General features: G+C 38.3%; 2 protein-coding genes across 2 annotated transcripts in view; both read right to left on the reverse strand.

Moving 5' to 3' along the window:
* LOC149793805 (kyphoscoliosis peptidase-like) overlaps window positions 1–18,875 on the reverse strand; it is a 184,835-nt gene that overhangs the window by 51,696 nt on the left and 114,264 nt on the right. The gene's annotated exons all lie outside the window — the stretch shown is intronic.
* Window positions 8,360–18,875, reverse strand: part of LOC149793806 (kyphoscoliosis peptidase-like) — a 65,974-nt gene continuing 55,458 nt past the window's right edge. The window contains exons 4-5 of the mRNA XM_089968910.1: window positions 10,095–10,211; window positions 8,360–8,957 (exon numbers count right to left, since the gene is read on the reverse strand). Coding sequence (XP_089825036.1) covers window positions 8,360–8,957; window positions 10,095–10,211 — 715 coding nt within the window. The remainder of the gene's footprint in view (window positions 8,958–10,094; window positions 10,212–18,875) is intronic.

Below are 18,875 nucleotides of genomic sequence, written 5' to 3' on the forward strand. Positions count from 1 at the left end.
AAGGCTTCTTCTGCAAATCCATACTGTCTATATTCTGGGCAAAATGCCCACGGTGTTTGTCTTGAGGGGTACGGTTTAGCGGGCTTTGCAGGATCGCTGCACTTAATAATATACTGTAGGATGAAATCGTGTTCATCGTTTTCGTTTCCTCTAGGCTTTGCGAAAATTTGTCAAACATATTTCCCATGGCGGCTGGTTGCACATTAAATTTCAGAGTAGTCGAGCTTTGCATGTAGGACATAGCATACTTGTTCATATTTATACCATTGCTTAGAAAAAAATCTATCATCCAGCTTTCTATGCTTTTGTGGCCATCTTCTATAGCAATGGACTTCCAGGACTCCAGACGTACGTGATACAGGTATTACTCCAAGCTCTAGGGCGGTGCTCTTAAGATGTACTCGTCTGGAGAATTCTTCAATTGAAATTGGTTTTGTTCATCAACTGCCAATTAGAATCCGGTTCCTCGTTTTGTTCATGCCTGGAAAATGTTCATTGATGAAGTCTTCTGGATCTGTAAGGAAATAAAATTCAGTGAACTCTTTATAAAATGTGTGGTCTTTCAAACGGCCAGCTCCCCAGGCATACTCTTCAAACCGCCAATCGCTGTTCAGGAAAACGACGTTCCACGCGTGATTAGTTTTCGTAGAAGGGGTTATAGCTATCTCTGGGTCGTAACTGTAGCCCTTTGCATGCCCACTAATTCTCTTAACAGGAATATTCACTTGTCTGCAATTGTAAAACGATATAACCTATACTATTATGTCTCTGTGGTCTTAACCTAAGTAACAGAAAAAGAGTGAAAACTAGCAGGTTTGTAAACTTCAACAAATAAATGAACATTTAAAATGATAGTACAATATTGCGAATTAAATCTCAAATATGTTTAAACGTTTAATGACATGTCCAAAACTTCCAACTGAGTTCCAGTGATATTCCAAGTTCAATATTGAATATGTTGATCTGCATGTAGTCTCGAACGTGGTAATGTGCCAATGGCCGTAATTATGCAGATGTTCTAACATTCTTTTATGTATCACAATAAGTCGTCCAACATGTTCTTGTCTGAATTCACTATAATTCTAAATTAATGTTCCATCCTTGAATATTTTGGATGAGCAGTTTGTACATCAAGTAAATAATAATTTGAATAAATAATCCCACCGACATGAATTAAGAAACACAGCAATAAGACTGATTAACCCCCCAGATGTTAAATGAAAGAATCATTTATTTTCTCAAGTAAACAACATCATAGAAAAAATAAGACACAACAGTGAAATCAGGAATAGGTTCAATGAATCATTTCTAGAAATTGCTAAGTTTTTAACAATAGAAAATCTGCTATTAAAGTCATAAAACAAAACATAGTACACATCAGGTATAAAAAAATTCCATGGGGGAATCCAATGTTATAGACCTAGAATAAGATAAAGATGTTTATATTGATAATGTTCCTAATTTTTAACCCACACTCATAGCGAAATATTAACAACATATTTGTCATTTACAAAACAAAACTTACTGGTCAGGTACACTATTAACTTGATTTTGCACAAATAAAAGTCCAAAATACAATTATACATAACGTATACTAACGGAGAAAAAAAAACTGACAAATACAAATTAAATATACATAGCTATACCTATACTGATTTAAATACGTTTTTTGCATTTACTTTTACATGTTGATATATATTCCGTATTTAAGTCTGTTAACATTTATGCTTAGGATAGTACGATAAAACTAAGTGAATTGGAGTGTAAAGACAGAGTAAATGAACACATATTAATGGTCTCCATTATAGACAACTATGTGGTTACAGTGAAAACATTTCGTCCAAAATGTATATGCGCAGTTTCTGGGTTTGGAAGATAGTTCCTTACCCGCAGAAGGCCGAAAAGAGATCTGCATATCCTTGGCACACAGATCTTCCTGCTTTTAAAACGTCATCAGGATCACATGAACGTATTAAGCCACTAAAGTATCCTTCCGTATCATATCTGAAATGATACACGTATGACTATAATGATAAAAAAAATACAGCTTCATTCTGGCAAAGGTGTGTTGTATAATGCTACCGGACCAGTTACTATAATCCAACCAGTTCTAAATGTGGTTTCAGGCAGTATTCGGATTGGTCGTTGCTTAAAGATAAATGCCGGGGAAAAAATTAAATTTAAAAATCTAAGTTGTGTCTCGTACATTAAATGTATACACATCTAAGGTTTTAAGCAGCTGTATAAAGGACGGGTGGCGCCAAGTATTGTTGACTATTTTATTGTCCGATTGATCACGCACGTTACCCCGTGTATCTGGTTTCCTCCGTCGATTCTAGTAAATCATTGCACATGTGATTCATTACATATACATTACAATTGGCAACCCCCATTAAATGCGAAATCTCCCCTGAAGTTCGGCCCCACTCTCCCTATACTATGCACATAATTACTAAAAACATTAGAATTTTAATACTTGTAATGGGGAAGACCACGAAATGAGCTGTATGTACGAATGCCGGTTCTGTTACAGTACAGGACACATTATCATATAATGGTTCATTGTGAGATGGAGGTACCATGGTATGATCGTCCCTTCATGTTGCGGAACCGGCATCTCTATTTTCGGACTACAATTCTAGCACAAAACGCCATAACATATTTCACGTAGGTAAAGTAAACATAGCGATTTGGAGCCAACCCCGGCTGCCGCCAGCAGTGAGTTTTTCCGCGTACCAGCCCGATTACTAGTTTGGGTTACAATAATTCCAGCTCCACCAGCATATCATTTCCAATCATTTCTCTAACATCTTTATAAATGCCAGTGTTGTAACACCATCCTCCATAACGTAGCGTTCATCTTCATAACGCGTTAACCTAACTTTATTCAGCGAGTATTTAAATAGGTAAGATAATTCGATCTGATCATATTCATTTGCGAGAACATTTAATTTTTCCAAGCTTTGCCAGATAATAATTGGGGGGATAATGATTTTTGTCGCTATTTGTTATAATCCTTTCGCGCGTTCTTTGACATCCGCAACTGCTAATTTGACCGAATAGATCTTACTCCTCAACCCTAAAAATTCCACTACGATTACTGAATTAGCCTCGTCTTAAATTTGCCGATACCTTTTTATTGGAATCACTGTGAAATTTACTCGTTTTAGGATAATCGCAAAAATCGAAAAAATGCTTATCCAAAAACATGTCCCCGTACACATCCTCGGTTTTGATTTATTAAGTCATAAGCTGTCCGTGTCGGTAAACAACAACCTGGCGTTGCTGCCGTAACGGGATTTGATGTTCGCTTACTGAAAATCGCACATGAGCATTTTCAACAGTTCCAACACCGTGAAACCGCACTGAATGGGTTTGCTGGTCACCAACTCGTTTTTTTTTCCTGTCGTTCGCCTCGAAATTTGCGTCAAAGATTTTCATGCTGACAAATGGGATTGATTTATATCTCTGCACCACATCATTGACCCGTTGAACATCGAATCGTTTTTGATTATTCTCCATGATTGTTCTTAATACAGAATTATTCATCAGCTTAAAGAAATGTTTTTCGAAATCGTTCGTTGCTAATGTTCTTTTTGAAGTGTTAAAACTGATGGAAGTCTTAACCGTATTCAGTGACCGAATTTGAGCTCGCAATGAATTCTATCAAACTCGACTCCTAATGCCTGAGTTTTTTTTTGTAATGAATCACGTACCGATTTTATTTTCCACATGAGATTTGGTATTAATTTTGCCGTGTTTTCTCGTGCGCATTGTAATGTTTTTATAAATTGAACGGTGTGAGGTTTCAACATGTCCTCGGTCACTATTAAACGTTGTGGTGCCAGTGGATATTCTTTATGCTACTCTTGGAGTATCTACGGATATAATAAATATACCTCGAGAAAGTAACCGGGTCATCATCACTCATGAGCAACTCCTCTGTGAGTTTTCCGGGTTCATCCTCGAATAATTTACAAGCGGTATCAGTTGCGACATGGCCTATTCATAAAGATTATTAGTCTATGAAAATGATGAACTTGTATTCCTCATTAGGATCGTAATCGGGCAAATCACTGTTGTTGACTTTCGAATGACTATGAGATAATGACGCTGATTCCTCCTCGAATTTCATTTCTGACAACACTGAAGATATCGACATCGGTAAACAAACTTTAGGTAACCTCGCTGATTTCAGTGCCGTGTCCAATGATAGACAAGGAGAGGAACAAATAAGTAATTCAGCAATTGTGACTTTGGTAGCCACGTTGTAGCCAAGCTAACACCCAGTTGCCGTCATTGTGAACGTACAAGAGACCCATGTAGATTTCATAATTTCCATTGGCAAACATAATCTTGTGGATACTGCCGGCGAAACTGCCGCATAGAAGCAAGTTGTTATCGATGTTTTTTATTTTGTAAATTTGGGAATGTCACTGATCTACACCGGAAATTCAATTCCGGTAACATTGAGAGTATTTTCGTAGGCTTTGTAATGTTTTAGCCTGTCAAGATTACCTTTCGCGCGATAAAGTGTGGATAATACCACCCACATGGATATTTGTTGTCGATGTTTTCAACGTTAACGAAGCTTTTTGTATTTGCACCTCACTGGGCAGCGGTAAGCACAAGCTTACCCTGAGGGGAATGTATTTGGCAGTGTTGACGATGTTTCCCGCTATTCTAATCATTACCCACCCTGAACAGAGCTGTTTTAAATTACCTATGTCCGTCTTTACATGTTTTGTACATCGATTTCATATCGACATCTGACGCGTTTAAAAGAGCTCGAGACCGAGTGGCTAATTTGGATTAGATCTCGTGCTCGTCCTTGGTCACGGGCATCAATCTGAAGAAACAAAACATGATGTTCCGCGATCTGAGAAGATAGAACCCAGCGCAGTCCCTCCTCTGACATGGTGTTTTTTAAAAAAACAACATAAAAGCTTTTATCGAAGTCTGCGAAAGGATGGAAGCGATTTCGGGACTCTATTGCTCCAACTAATAGATTTCTTGTATTGTCTGTTAATTAAAACAATCGGTAATGATATAACAAAAGAAGCAAAGTTCGATCATCTTAATCTTTCTAATAATGTGGAATTGGTGCAAGAACCCGGAAATGAGCATCTGGTAAAGTACATGGACGAAATCATAGCGCTGGCGAATAAAGGTTTGATTTACGTACCCGAACTGATTCTTTCCGATAAGCCTGACACCGAACCGGAACGTCATGTCTAGGCTGCCAATCAGCAGCCAGTGCAGCGACAGGAGTAGCAATACCACCTCCGATATAAACTCAAACGTTTTAATCTGACAGCACAACAACGATATCTATTTTACGCGTTGATCCACCGTTTCACGCACACTCTGCTCCCAGACCAAATGAAATTTATTAAATTTGAATACGTGTTTAAGCTTATTTTTTCGTAATGGGATAACTCAAACACGCTGAGAAATGACATGGGTGTCTCAGACTAAAACGTTTCAAACAAGTTACATCTGCTGTGCTGGCTCAATGTGCTTCCACATCATCGGTTAATCGCCTCATGAGCTTAGTCATCACAGTGGCGATTTTCTTGGCGTTATCGCCTCAGAGATTAAACCATTTTGCGCTGGCGCTATGTCGGAGTCAAGTTAAACACACTGAGCACATCGTAGGACGCGTAAACACATCACACCTACCTCGAAGTCGTCATTGTCTTCAACGCCGCAGTGGTAATCCACTAGTTAAATTTTTCAGGATAACCAAACCATTTGACGTGTGGAATTTTTCTTTGGTCGAAATGGCTTTTTCCACTGAAAATTTCTTTGTCGGTTTTTTGTGTGGTAGTTCCTGCTCGTAAAACAAATACTTTCAATAGGTTCTCCTGCTGAATCTTTGAGCATGTAGGTGAAATGGAATGTTTTGTGAACTTTATCGATCACAAACATTTCTTCGGTCCAATTTGGCGTGCATCATTTTTCAAACTTGTTTATTGTTTATGTAAAAGATAACCCGCCTGTCACTTTCGTTTCCTTCCATTTTGCGGAATTTTAACGTCCTGCTGAAACCTTTGATCACAACTGCTTGAACCTGGTCTTGAGTGCTTTATAACGCGATGTTATCTTTTTGTAGCCAGTCCGTTATGGTCTTGTTGTAAATGTCGCTGCCATGAACCACCCATAATTTTCCTGGTTTTGTTTCTACATTTAATCAAAGCATTAACGTTTGAAGCACCTTTTTTGTAACGGCATAACCCAAGCGAATGATTCCTCACACTAGACCAAGGTGGACTCGCTTTCTAAATATTTGAGGTTTCAACTCTTTAAAATCGCTTAAAATCACCTCGTCTCATCCAGCTATATTGTCTGTATGATACCAGTAGCAAATATCGTTCCGCATCACAGTCACATCCACGCCTTTATACGGTTCTTGAACGGGTAGAGTCTGGTCGTTTTCATGGAGTTGTTTTTCCAGGGGGTTATATGGGCCCGTGTATTTATGTCCGGGAAAAGTCCGATCTACCTTGTGCCTCGGGAGTTTCCCAATGATTTTATGAATGTTGATAGGACATCATATCATTTTAAATTGACACATATTACTACACACACATATTACGTTCTATTCTGATATTGTCATTGCTCGTATTCAACCCGCAGTACCTTCAATGACACCTGCGGTAACAATAGGCATGCATATTTTACAAATAATATACATGATTTAAATATAAAATTGTCGACCAGAGTATTTCCCAATACCAACCGAGACGCACTAAGCTCTGATCATTTTTTGATTGTTTTGGTAGTCACCTCTATCCCATTCAGGTTTTCCTTTCTCGTCCTGCAACGTAAGGACCACAAACTATTATTGTTCATTTTTATACTACCAACTTTCTATACAGTTTAAAATAGTTTCCACAGGCAATGTACCGCTGTACCCATCCTTGATATACTGAATACAATGCCAACCACTGGTACTGTAATCGATGCCTTGAATCTAAAATGAATTATACACAGCCCCTTTAGGGGCGCCTGTTTTCAGATATCTGGAGGGGTTAAATCAAAGAATCAAAATATTATACATCCTCTTCAGCAGGATCTATTGACTACCACTACACAGTGCGTCCCCTTCCCTTGTAAGAATTTTGAATATTAGTTACGCAGCTTTCCTCCACATGAATTTGATCCGGAATTTTGTATTTTGAAACAAAACAACATCTGCAATGCTTAACCATGAGAGCTAATCTTTTTTCGATGTCGACTTTAGAAAGGGTCTGTGGTTACCAGTGTCTAAAGACATCTGTGACTCGAGGTTGGTCACTATCGTGGTCTTGTCCTCGGTGACGTCACTCCTCGTCCTCTTTTGTCGACGGCCCAGAACTGTTACAGGAAGTTTGAGTACTCTCCCCCAAAAAATATTGCCCAGAAGTCCAAACAGTATCGACCCATCCACACCGGGTAATAACGGTTTGATTAAACCTGCTTGTTGGAATAATTGTGCTGCGGAGAGTTTACGGATTAAACCTTTCTTATCGTCATCGTGTTTTCTTTAATGCGGTGATTGGACAGGTAATAAGGATGAGTTGATCAGGACCGTTTGATAAAGAGGCTACTCGATTGTGGTTTTTACATTGCGCTGCTGCGTTGATGTTTTTCTTTTGCGACGCTAACAAAGTTTATCCTGCATGAAGGTATGACATTTCTGAAAATAACTTTCGCTATTTGTAATGTAAGTTATTATTCTGGAACAAATGTAACATTACAAAAATGCATAGCGTTTCTACGTTTGGTACGGTGGCCCGTGGTGGCAAAGACTATTGGCGAAGTGATGATCATCCGCTTTGAAATAGCACAACTATTTCTCTTTCTTGTTAAACCATTATTCAGAGCAACTCAGTTGCCTCCACGCTCACCCTGTAGCTTCCGAAGCTGCTCCTTCTACTGAAACTACACCAATAGGTAATAACACTGATGCTGAATTTTTTAGCACACATAGTCTTAATCACATGAATAATTGCTGAAACAATAGGTCCACCACTAATGGATAGGCCCGTTTTCATGCCCTTTTACAGAGTTGCTGTGGTATTTCATACAGGATAAAACAATAGTGATTTTATAAATGTTTCTATTTCAGACTTCCAGCGTTTATACTATAATTGTCTTTCTGGACAGCAACGCTGCCACAAAATCACATTTAATTTACTTTGAGGATGTCCAACGCCATGTAAAGATCAGAGGTGACAAAATGATAACAAGTATAATCCCCAGTGGAAGCTGTTGTCCATGGTGTTTGTCTTGAGGGGTACGGTTTTGCAGGCTTTGCAGGATCGCTGCACTTAATAATATACTGTAGGATGAAATCGTGATGATCGTTTTCCTTTCATCTAGGCTTTGCGAACATTTGTAAAACATATTTCCCAGCGGCGACTGGTTGCACATTAATTTTCAGAGTAGTCGAGTTTTGCATGTAGGACATAGCATACTTGTTCATATTTGTACCATTGCTTAGAGAAAAATCTATCATCCAGCTTTCTATGCTTTTGTGGCCATCTTGGATAGTAATGGTAGCATCCGATTGGACTTCCAGCACTCCACACGTATGTGATACAGGCATCACTCCAAGGTCTAGGGCGGTGCTCTTAAGATGTACTCGTCTGGAGAATTCTTCAATTGAAATTGGTTTTTTCATCAACTGCCACTTAGAATCCGGTTCCTCGGTTTTTTTCATACGTGGAAAATGTTCATTGATGAAATCTTCTGGATCTGTAAGAAAATAAAATTCAGTGAACTCTTTATTAAATGTGTGTTCTTTCAAATGGCCAGCTCCCCAGGTACACTCTACAAACCGCCAATCGCCATTCAGGAAAACGACGTTCCACGCGTGATTAGTTTTCGTAGAAGGGGTTATAGCTATCTCTGGGTCGTAACTGTAGCCCTTTGCATGCCCACTAACTGTCTTAACAGGAATATTCATTTGTCTGCAATTGTCAAACGATATAACCTATACTATTATGTCTCTATGGTCTTAACCTAAGTAACAGAAAAAGAGTGAAAACTAGCAGGTTTGTAAACTTCAACAAATAATTGAACATTTAAAATGATAGTACAATATTGCGAATTAAACCTCAAATATGTCTAAACGTTTAATGACATGTCCAAATTCATAAAATTCCAACTGAGTTCCAGTGATATTCCAAGTTCAATATTGAATATGTTGATCTGCATGTAGTCTCGAACGTGGTAATCTGCCAGTGTCCGTAATTATGTAGATGTTCTAACATTCTTTTATGTATCACAATAAATCTTCCAATATGTTCTTGTCTGAATTCACTATAATTCTAAATTAAAGTTCCATACTTGAATATTTTAGATGAGCAGTTTGAATATCAAGTAAATAATAATGTGAATAAATAATTCCACGGACATGAAATAAGAAACACAGCAATAAGACTGATTAATCCCCAGATGTTAAATGAAAGAATCATTTATTTTCTCAAGTAAACAACATCATAGAAAAAAATAAGACACAACAGTGAAATCAGGAATAGGTTCAATGAATCATTTCTAGAAATTGCTAAATTTTCAACAATATAAAATCTGCTACTAAAATTATAATAATAAACATGGTCCACATCAGGTATAAAAAAAAATATTCCATGGGGGAATCCAATGTTCTAGACCCAGAATAAGATAAAAATGCTTATATTGATAATGTTCCTAATATTTAAGTCACACTCATAGCGAAATATTAACAACATATTTGTCATTTACAAAACAAACCTTACTGGTCAGGTACACAATTAACTTGACTTTGCACAAATAAAAGTCCAAAATACAATTATACATAACATATACTAACGGAGAAAAAAACTGACAAATTCAGATTAAATATACATAGCAATACCTATACTGATTTAAATACTTTTTTGCATTTACTTTTACATTAACATTTACGCTTAGGATAGTGCGATAAAACTAAGTGAATTGGAGTGTAAAGACAGAGTAAATGAACACATATTAATAGTCTCCATTACGGACAACTATGTGGTTACAGTGAAAACATTTCGTCCAAAATGTATATGCGCAGTTTCTGGGTTTGGAAGATAGTTCGTTACCCGCAGAAGGCCGAAAAGAGATCTGAATATCCTTGGCACACAGATCTTCCTGCTTTTAAGACGTCATCAGGATCACATGAACGTATTAAGCCACTAAAGTATCCTTCCGTATCATATCTGAAATGATACAAGTATGACTATAATAATAAATAAAAATACAGCTTCATTCTGGCAAAGGTGTGTTGTTCCAATTCTACCAGACAAAATGCTATAATGCAACCAGATCTAAATGTAGTTTCAGGCAGTATTCGGACTGGTCGTTGCTTAAAGATAAATGCCGAAAAAGAATTTTAAATTTTAAAATCTAAGTTGTGTCTCGTACATTAAATGTATACACATCTAAGGTTTAAAGCAGCGGTATAAAAGACGAGTGGCTCCAAGTATTGTTGACTATTTTATTGTCCGATTGATCATGCACGTTACCCTGTGTATCTGGTTTCCTCCGTCGCTGTTAGTAAATCATTGTACATGTGATTCATTACATATACATTACAAGGGGCAACCCCCATTAAATGCGAAATCTCCCCTGAAGTTTGGTCCCACTATCTCTATACTATACACATAATTATTAAAGACATTAGAATTTTAATACTTGTGATGGGGAAGACCACGAAATGAATTGTATGTACGAATGCCGGTTCTATTACAGCACAGGACACATTATCATATAATGGTTCATTGTGAGATGGAGGTACCATGGCATGATCGTCCCTTTATGTTGCGGAACCGGCATCTCTATCTTTGGACTACAATTCCAGCACAAAACGCTAAAAACATATTTCACGTACTAGGTAAAGTAAACATAGCAATTTGAAGCCAACCCCGACTAACGCCTGCCGTAATCTTGCGCATGCCAGCCCGATTACTAGTTTGGGTTACAATAATTCCAACTCCACCAGCATATCATTTCCAATCATTTCTCTAACATCTTTATGAATGCCAGTGTTGTAAGACCATCCTCCATAACGTAGCGTTTATCTTTGTAACACGTTATCCTAACTTTATTCAGCGAGTATTTAAATAGGTAAGATAATTCAATCTGATCGTATTCGTTTGCGAGAACATATTAATTCCTCCTAGCGTTGCCGAAGAATGATTGGAATATCTTGTGGCGAAAGTTTTCTTTTGAAGTGTTAAAACTGATGAACGTCTCTAACCATTTTCGCTGATCGAATTTGAGCTCGCACTGCATTCCACCTCCGCATTATAATGCCTTTTTAACTGCAGGGTGTGAGGGTTCATAATGTCCTCGGTCACTGCTAAACCTTCTGGTGCCAATTGGTAATTTTTCTGCTGTTCGTTGAGTTTCTATGGATAAAATAAATCGATCTCTAGAAAGTTGCCAGGTTATCATCACTAAAGAGTAACTCCTCTGTGAGCTTTTAGGGGTTCAACCATGAAAAATGTACAAGCGGTATAGGTTGCGACATAGCCTATTCATAAAGAATATTATGTAAGATAAATAATGCACTTGTATTCCTCGTTAGGATCGTAATCGGGCAAATCAATTTTGTTGGATTTCGAATGACTATGATCATTCCATTTTCGACAAAATTGAAGATATTGACGTCGGTAAACAAACTTAAGGTAACCTCGCTGATGTTCAGTACCATGACCCATGATAAACATTGAGAGGAATAAAACAATCAAGGATCTAATCCATACTAATTGGGACACACTTTCCTGAAATTCTCGAAGACAGCGGCGAGCACCAACACGTCAGGTATAAATCCTGACCATCTCCAATGGTGGCCATCCCAAACCCATCCCATATTTTTAGTGCATGAGCATAATCCGCCTCTGTAAATTTAGAATCTGTAAATGAGTTTCCAAACGTCCTATCAAACTGAAATCGTTCATGAACTTGAAAGGATAATGATCAGATGCGAATCGTATCCTCGCAAATTATGCATCATTTCGGGAATAAAATAAGATTGATTGAAATGCAAATTACATATTTTATGAACAGCTCCTCTGTATTTGCCGCTGTGATAACAGTGATCTCTCACACGATCTTTTGCAAACTATTTTGTAGATTGAGCAGTTTACAGCGGCATCAAATTCGACTGCGTTTAATTTAGTAAAAATCACTTCAATTGGTAAGACAATATATTTTTCCCTCATCTGCCAGTATATTCGGCACGAATTTTTCAATGCAATATAGTTTGACCTCGGAATTATAATATTCATAATATTCATTGATTCAAGCGATTTGGTATGCAAAACTACACGGCACCTGCTGATAATACGCAATCGTGTATAATTTATCATCGGTAGAAATGCATTCATTTCCATCATCCACCGGCATGATTAGCGCAAAAAATATCAGACTGCATGACGATAGGAATCTTCATCGGCAATGAAAAGTACTAAATATTATTTTACCGCTGCTTTCATTGGGTTATTTCATTGTCATGACACTTCCACAATCAAGGCTATGATTTTGAGTATCCTCTAATTTCTGAACCTTGTTTAACATTTTCTACAATAATAACTTTTGTGTTCGCTTTTACTGGTTGGTTATGTAATAACCTCGACAAATGTTTAATCCAGCAAATGTGACATAGGTAGCCACGATGTAGCCAAGCGAACACCCCGTTGCCGTCCTTGTGAAAGTATACAAGACCCAAGCAGGTTTCATAATTTCCACTGGCCAATATCATCGTCTGGATACTGTCGGCGATGTTTTTTATTTTGTAAATTTAGGAATGTCTCCAATCGGTACTGAAAATTCAATTCCGGTAACACTGAGATTGTATTCGTATGCTTTGTAATGTTTTAGCCTGTCACGCATTTTTTCCCCTGCAATAAAGTGTAGATAATACCGCCCACATGGACATTTGTGATCGTTGTTTTCAACTTTGACAAAGCTTTTGTTTTGTGTTTTGCACCTGATTGGGCAGCGGTAACCAGTAGGTTACCCCCAACAGACTGCAGTTTGCCGTATTGGCTATGTTTCCCGTTATTCCAACCATCACCCACCATCACCCACCCCGAAACGAGCTGATTAAACTGTTCTATGTCTGCCGATACATTTCCTGTAAATCGATTTAATATCGAAATATGACTCTTTGAAAAGAGCTCGTGGCCGAGTGACTGAATTTGATTCCATCTCGTGCTAGTCCTTGGTTGCGGGTATCAATTTGATATAAAAACATGATGTTCCGCTTACTGAGAAGCTAGAAACCTGCACAGTCCTGATTCGGACATGGCGTTCTACAAAAAGCAATATAAAAGCTCTTATCGAAGCCTGTAAAGGGATGGAAGCACTGTCGTAACTATATTGCTCTTACTAGAAATTTATCTCTAAATATTTGTTAATGAAATAAATCGGAAATGATATAAAGGATGCAGCGAAGTTTGATCCTCGTAGTCTTCCTAATGTGGAATTGCTGCAAGAACCCGTCAATGAGCATCTACTACGGTACATGGACGAAATCAGCGCAGTCACATACAGATAAGCCCGATATCAAACCAGAACGTCTTGTCTATGCGGAAGATCAGCAGCCAGTGCAGCGATATAAGTAGCAATACCACGTCCTAAATAAACTCAAACGCTTTAGTCTGACAGCAAACAACGAGATCAATTTTACAAGTTGATCCACAGCATCACGCACACTCCGCTTCCAGACCAAATTAAATTTATTAAATTTGAATACGTGTTTAAACTTTTTCTTTTGATGCGATGGGATAACTAGAACACGATGATAATGCTAGGGGTTTCTCAGACAAAAACGTTTCAAAAAATATATTTCGGCTCCGCTGGCACAATGTAATCGCCTCATGCACTTAGTGACCACAATGGCACTGGCGTTGGCGTTATCGTGTCAGAGTTTAAACTATGTTGCGCTGGCGCAATGTCGGAGTGAAGATGTAAGCATGTTACACACATTGAGCACATCGTCGGACGAGTAATCACAACACGCCAACCTAGAAGACGTTAGCGTCTTCAACGCCGTAGTGTTAATACACTAATTATATTTCTTCACGATAATCAAACTAATTGACGAGTGGATTTTTTCTTTGATCGAATTGACTTTTGCCACTTTGAAAATTTCCATGTCGTTTTCTTGTAGTTCCTGCTTGCAAAAAAAATTCTTCTGTAGGTTCTCCTGCTGCGTCTTTCAGCGTGTAGGTGACAATGAATGTTTTGTAAACTTTTTCGATCACACTAACTTCTTCGGTCCAATATGGTGTGTATCCATTGTCAAACTTGTTTTTTTGCTTACTGTTCCTTAACCCTTAACCGGTCTTCCACTCTAAATTTCAGTGATGTGAAAGATAACGTGTCTATCACTTTTCGTTTCCTTCCATTTCGCAGATTTGTAACGTCTGGTTAAAACACTCAATCACTATGTCTTGAACCTGATCTTGAGTGCTGTATATCGCGATGTTGTTTTTTTGTAGACAGTCAGTTACGGACTTGCTATAAATTCCTCTGCCACGATCCACCAATAATTTTGCTTTTTTCTTCTTTTATATTTTATTTAAGGCGTTAATGATCGAAGCACCTTTTTATTTTGTAAATGCATAACCCAAGCGAATGATTCCATACACAAAACCTCAGTAGAGACGCTTTCTGAAATTTTGAGGCTTCAGTTCTTTTAATTCACCTCGTCGCGTTCAGCCATATTGTCCGGATGATACCAGTAGCAAATATTGTGTCACATCGCAGATGAATCCACACCATGATAAGGTTCTTGCACGGGTAGCGTCTGATCGTTTTCATAGAGTTTTTCCAGATGGTTATATGGGCCCGTGTATGTCCAGGCAAAGTCCTATCTACCTTGTGCCTCGGGAGTTTCCCAATGTTTTATGAATATTGATAACACCTCAGACAATTTTAAACTGACACATCTTCTCACACACTCACATTACGTTCTATGTTGATATTGTCATTGCCCGTATTCAACCCGGAGAATCTTCAAGGACACCTGCGGTAACAGTGGGCATGGATGTTTTACAAACAATATACATGATTTATATACAAAATTATCTATCACAGATTTTCCCGATACCACCTGAGATTTCTTTGCTCCACAAACAGCGCACTGGGCTCTAATCATTTTGCGAAGAGTTAACGGATTAAACTTTTCTTAGCCTTTTGTTAATGCGGTGATTGGACGGGTAATAAGCATGAGTTTATTGTTATTTCTAATGTATGTTATTCTTCTGAACAAATTTTAACATTTAAAAAATGCTTAGCGTTTAACCTTCTAGTACGGTAGCCCGTGGTGGCAAATTAAATTGGCAAAGTGATGAAGCAGCAGGGAAGTTCTACAGACCAGACTCCCAGACCAAAATAAAACCTCCTACGAGAACTTTCTCCGTAGAAGCCTCAGATTTCAAAAATAAGCCTTCCCACGAAAATTAATTTGCGTAAATTCGTTCCCGATTGCAATTTTTGTGTGCAAAATCAATGATTCTGGACAAGTAAAAAACGAAGATTTTTTTTGGGGGGGGGGGGGGAAATTTATTCCGTCGACGAAGTTTGTCAAGATTTGGCTGCTAATCCTAATTTTACCTCGCATTAAAACAATACAGTTGAAAATAATATGAGTCGGAAAGCTAGTAGAGTTGGAGAGCCTCATTCTGCCAGATTAGCGCGAGAAGAGTTAGCGGCAGTAAAGAAACTTATCCCGGCAAAACAATTATTTAAGAAAAAAGTTCGTGATTACGAAGACTCGCAATATGGAATTACTGAGATATCGTCAAAGTTGTTGAGTCCAGTCACTGGAGCAATCGAGCAAGTCGCATACGGCGATAAAAAGGAAGATAAGGAACTTAGGAAGCGCGGTCTTATTCCTATGACGAGAGACATTGAGCAACACACTCGATTATTGCCGGAGCGAATAGTACAAACACAAACACGAGCACAAGCACAAGCACAAGCACGAGCACGAGCACAAGCACAAGCACAAGCACAAGCACAACAAGAACAAGCACAAGCACAAGCACGAGCACAAGCAGAATTGAGGACGGGGCAAATTCCTGAAGAATTAGATGAAGATCAAAAATTACGGCAAGAACAAGCGCAAGAAGAAGAACAAGAGCAAGAGGAAGAAGAAGAAGAAAAAAAAGAGGAAGATAAAGATATTCAACCTCGAGATATAATAAAAAAAAAATTTACCGAGGACGGTTGGAAAATATTGCAAAAACAATTTGACTTATTTGGTAAAGATATTAAAATATTTGCTATATTTGCCGAAGATTCCTTTGACAATAGAAAAGTTTTTTTAACGGAGGAGGGATTGAAAAAAATTAAATCGCGGGATTCTTGGTATAATAATTTATTTCGAGCTAAATATAATTTACCTGAGGCGAAGAAAACAAGTTTTCTTTATAGTGATTTTCTGGATTTCGCAAAAGCAAGAAAAGAGGAAAAAAAATCTTCGGGGATATCGCAAAAATCAACTCAACAAGAGAAAGAAACTACGGAGTCCTTATATGAAAATCTTCATAAAGCTATCAGAATTAATTTTACCCGTGATGTGCATGAACAAATCGCAAGGGGAGAAAATTTAGTAGATATTGCCGCGGATTATGATGATAGGGATAAATATTTAAACCCCAGTGTTCGTGGAAAACCTCTTGAAAAAAACAAATATATCGAATGGATATATTTTGCTAGTAAAAAACCACCTTACAAACGTGATGACGAATATTTTAAATTTATAGAAAAAGTAAAACAAAAAGAAAAAGAAAAGGAAGAGAAGGACGTGTTAACGGAGTGGTTTAACGAACCATCAACACCAAAACCAAAGACAGGAAGCGGATATACCATTTGCCCTGACAGTGTTGTCAACGACGTATCTCGCCTCGAGGTATTAATCGGAGGAAAACGAGCTGGAAATAACTCTCGCGAAGTAATCAACGAAGCCTCGGATATTTGTCAGCGATTATTCCGCGGTGGTGTCATCGACTCTCACATTTACAAGGAACTTGTCGATGAGCTCATCGATTAAAACAACACAATTGAAATAACAATGATTGTTCACAAATATCAGCGCAGACCCAGACAGGTCCGCGTAGTAAACTCTCGATTGCCCGTATATAGATATATACACGGTAATGGATTCGGCGATATTATTGGAAGTCTTTTTACGCGAATAATACCTAAAATTGGACCCGTGATCAAACAGCTCGGGTTAAAAGCAATAGGAAAAATCGGCGAGACTGCCATTTCTGGTATCAGTAATTTGGCCAGTAAAGGCTTCAATGTTGTCAAAAGTAAAATATTAAATTTAATGCGTAAAAAACAACCCGTCAAATTGCCTATCACCAGAGAAATGCCACCCGAAATCAGCAAAGTCATAAACGACGCGGCAAATAAAAAAATAAACGATCTAGCGCAGGAAGTTGCTAAGACAAATATAGCGCAGGAAGTTGCTAAGACAAATCTCGCAAATGAAGTTGCTAAGACAAATCTAGCAAATGAAATTGCAAATACAAGCTTCGTTTCAGGCAGCGGTCTTCGTTTTAGATGATATTCTTAATAATAAATGTTCGCACAAGTGTCAAATGAAGTGTTCGACATGGACGAGCCTGTAGGCAGGGACTCATCCGTGCGAGATTTCCAGTATTTCTCGTACGACGCAGTGACGCCAAATACTGATAGTCGCTTGGAAATTCAAGTCCACGATACAACAAGATATTTTCTTCCATCTGAGGCATATATCGAGGTTGTTGGGAGTATTATTAAAAACGATAATACCAACTTTGGAGCAGATTTTAAAGTCGGATTCGTTAACAACGGCATTATGGCATTATTCAAGAGTGCCACTTACATGATCGACGGAAGAGAGATCGAATCAATTACGGACAACGTTGATATAGCAACGACGATAATAGGCCTGGCCAGATACTCGGATGATTTTACCAGATCAGCTGGTCCTAGCATAATGTTCGCCAAAGATAATTCTAATAACGCTGATCATACCCCGTATATCGTCAGGAGACCGAATAATAACGCTGGTGCTGCTGCTGCTGACGTCGAAGATATGATTATTAACACCAATCCCAATTATAACCTTGGATTTGCCACGAGAAGAGCTATGTTGACTGGGGTTGAACGAAGATTTTCCTGTGCAATTCCACTATCTCACATTTTTGGATTTTGCAGGCATTTCAGAAAAGTTATCTACGGGGCAAAACACACGATAACTTTCGTTCGAGACGCTGCTGGCAGTGACAAAGCCATCTGGCGAGAAGCAGGTGATGCAGGTAAGGTAATCCTAACTAAATTTACCTTGTGGATGCCAGCGATAGTTCCATCGATATTCGAGGAAGAAAAATTATTATCATTCATGAATCAAGGCGGAAAATCCGTCATGTCCTGGTTGACAACGATGACCGACTCCTGTGATGTTAATATCAACGGAATATTTACCTGGCGAATTGCGTCACAACAAGGTGTTTCGGCACCTAGGCACATCTTTGTTGCTCTTCAAAACGCAAACAGATACGATCAACTTCACAGTCATATGATATTCGATAGATTTGCAGCAACAAACGTTTCACTGAGAATAAACGGCCAGCAAGAACCATCCGAGGAAATAGCCATCGATTTTGAAAATTTTTCGACGGCCCGCGCATATCATCGATTACTAAGTTTCATGGGCCGCGATCAAAATATCGATACCGGATTGCAAATATCACAGTTGGATTTTAATACTCGCTATCCTATCTATTACTTCTCCCTGGAGCATCTCGATTTGGTAAAACAATCCGTTGTCGATATTCATTTCAAAGCTAGAATTAACACAGCCGGAGCAGCAAGAG

The sequence above is a fragment of the Sinohyriopsis cumingii genome, chromosome 8 (assembly GCF_028554795.1).
Source record: "Sinohyriopsis cumingii isolate HCF-2022 chromosome 8, ASM2855479v2, whole genome shotgun sequence".
NCBI classification, from domain to species: domain Eukaryota; kingdom Metazoa; phylum Mollusca; class Bivalvia; order Unionida; family Unionidae; genus Sinohyriopsis; species Sinohyriopsis cumingii.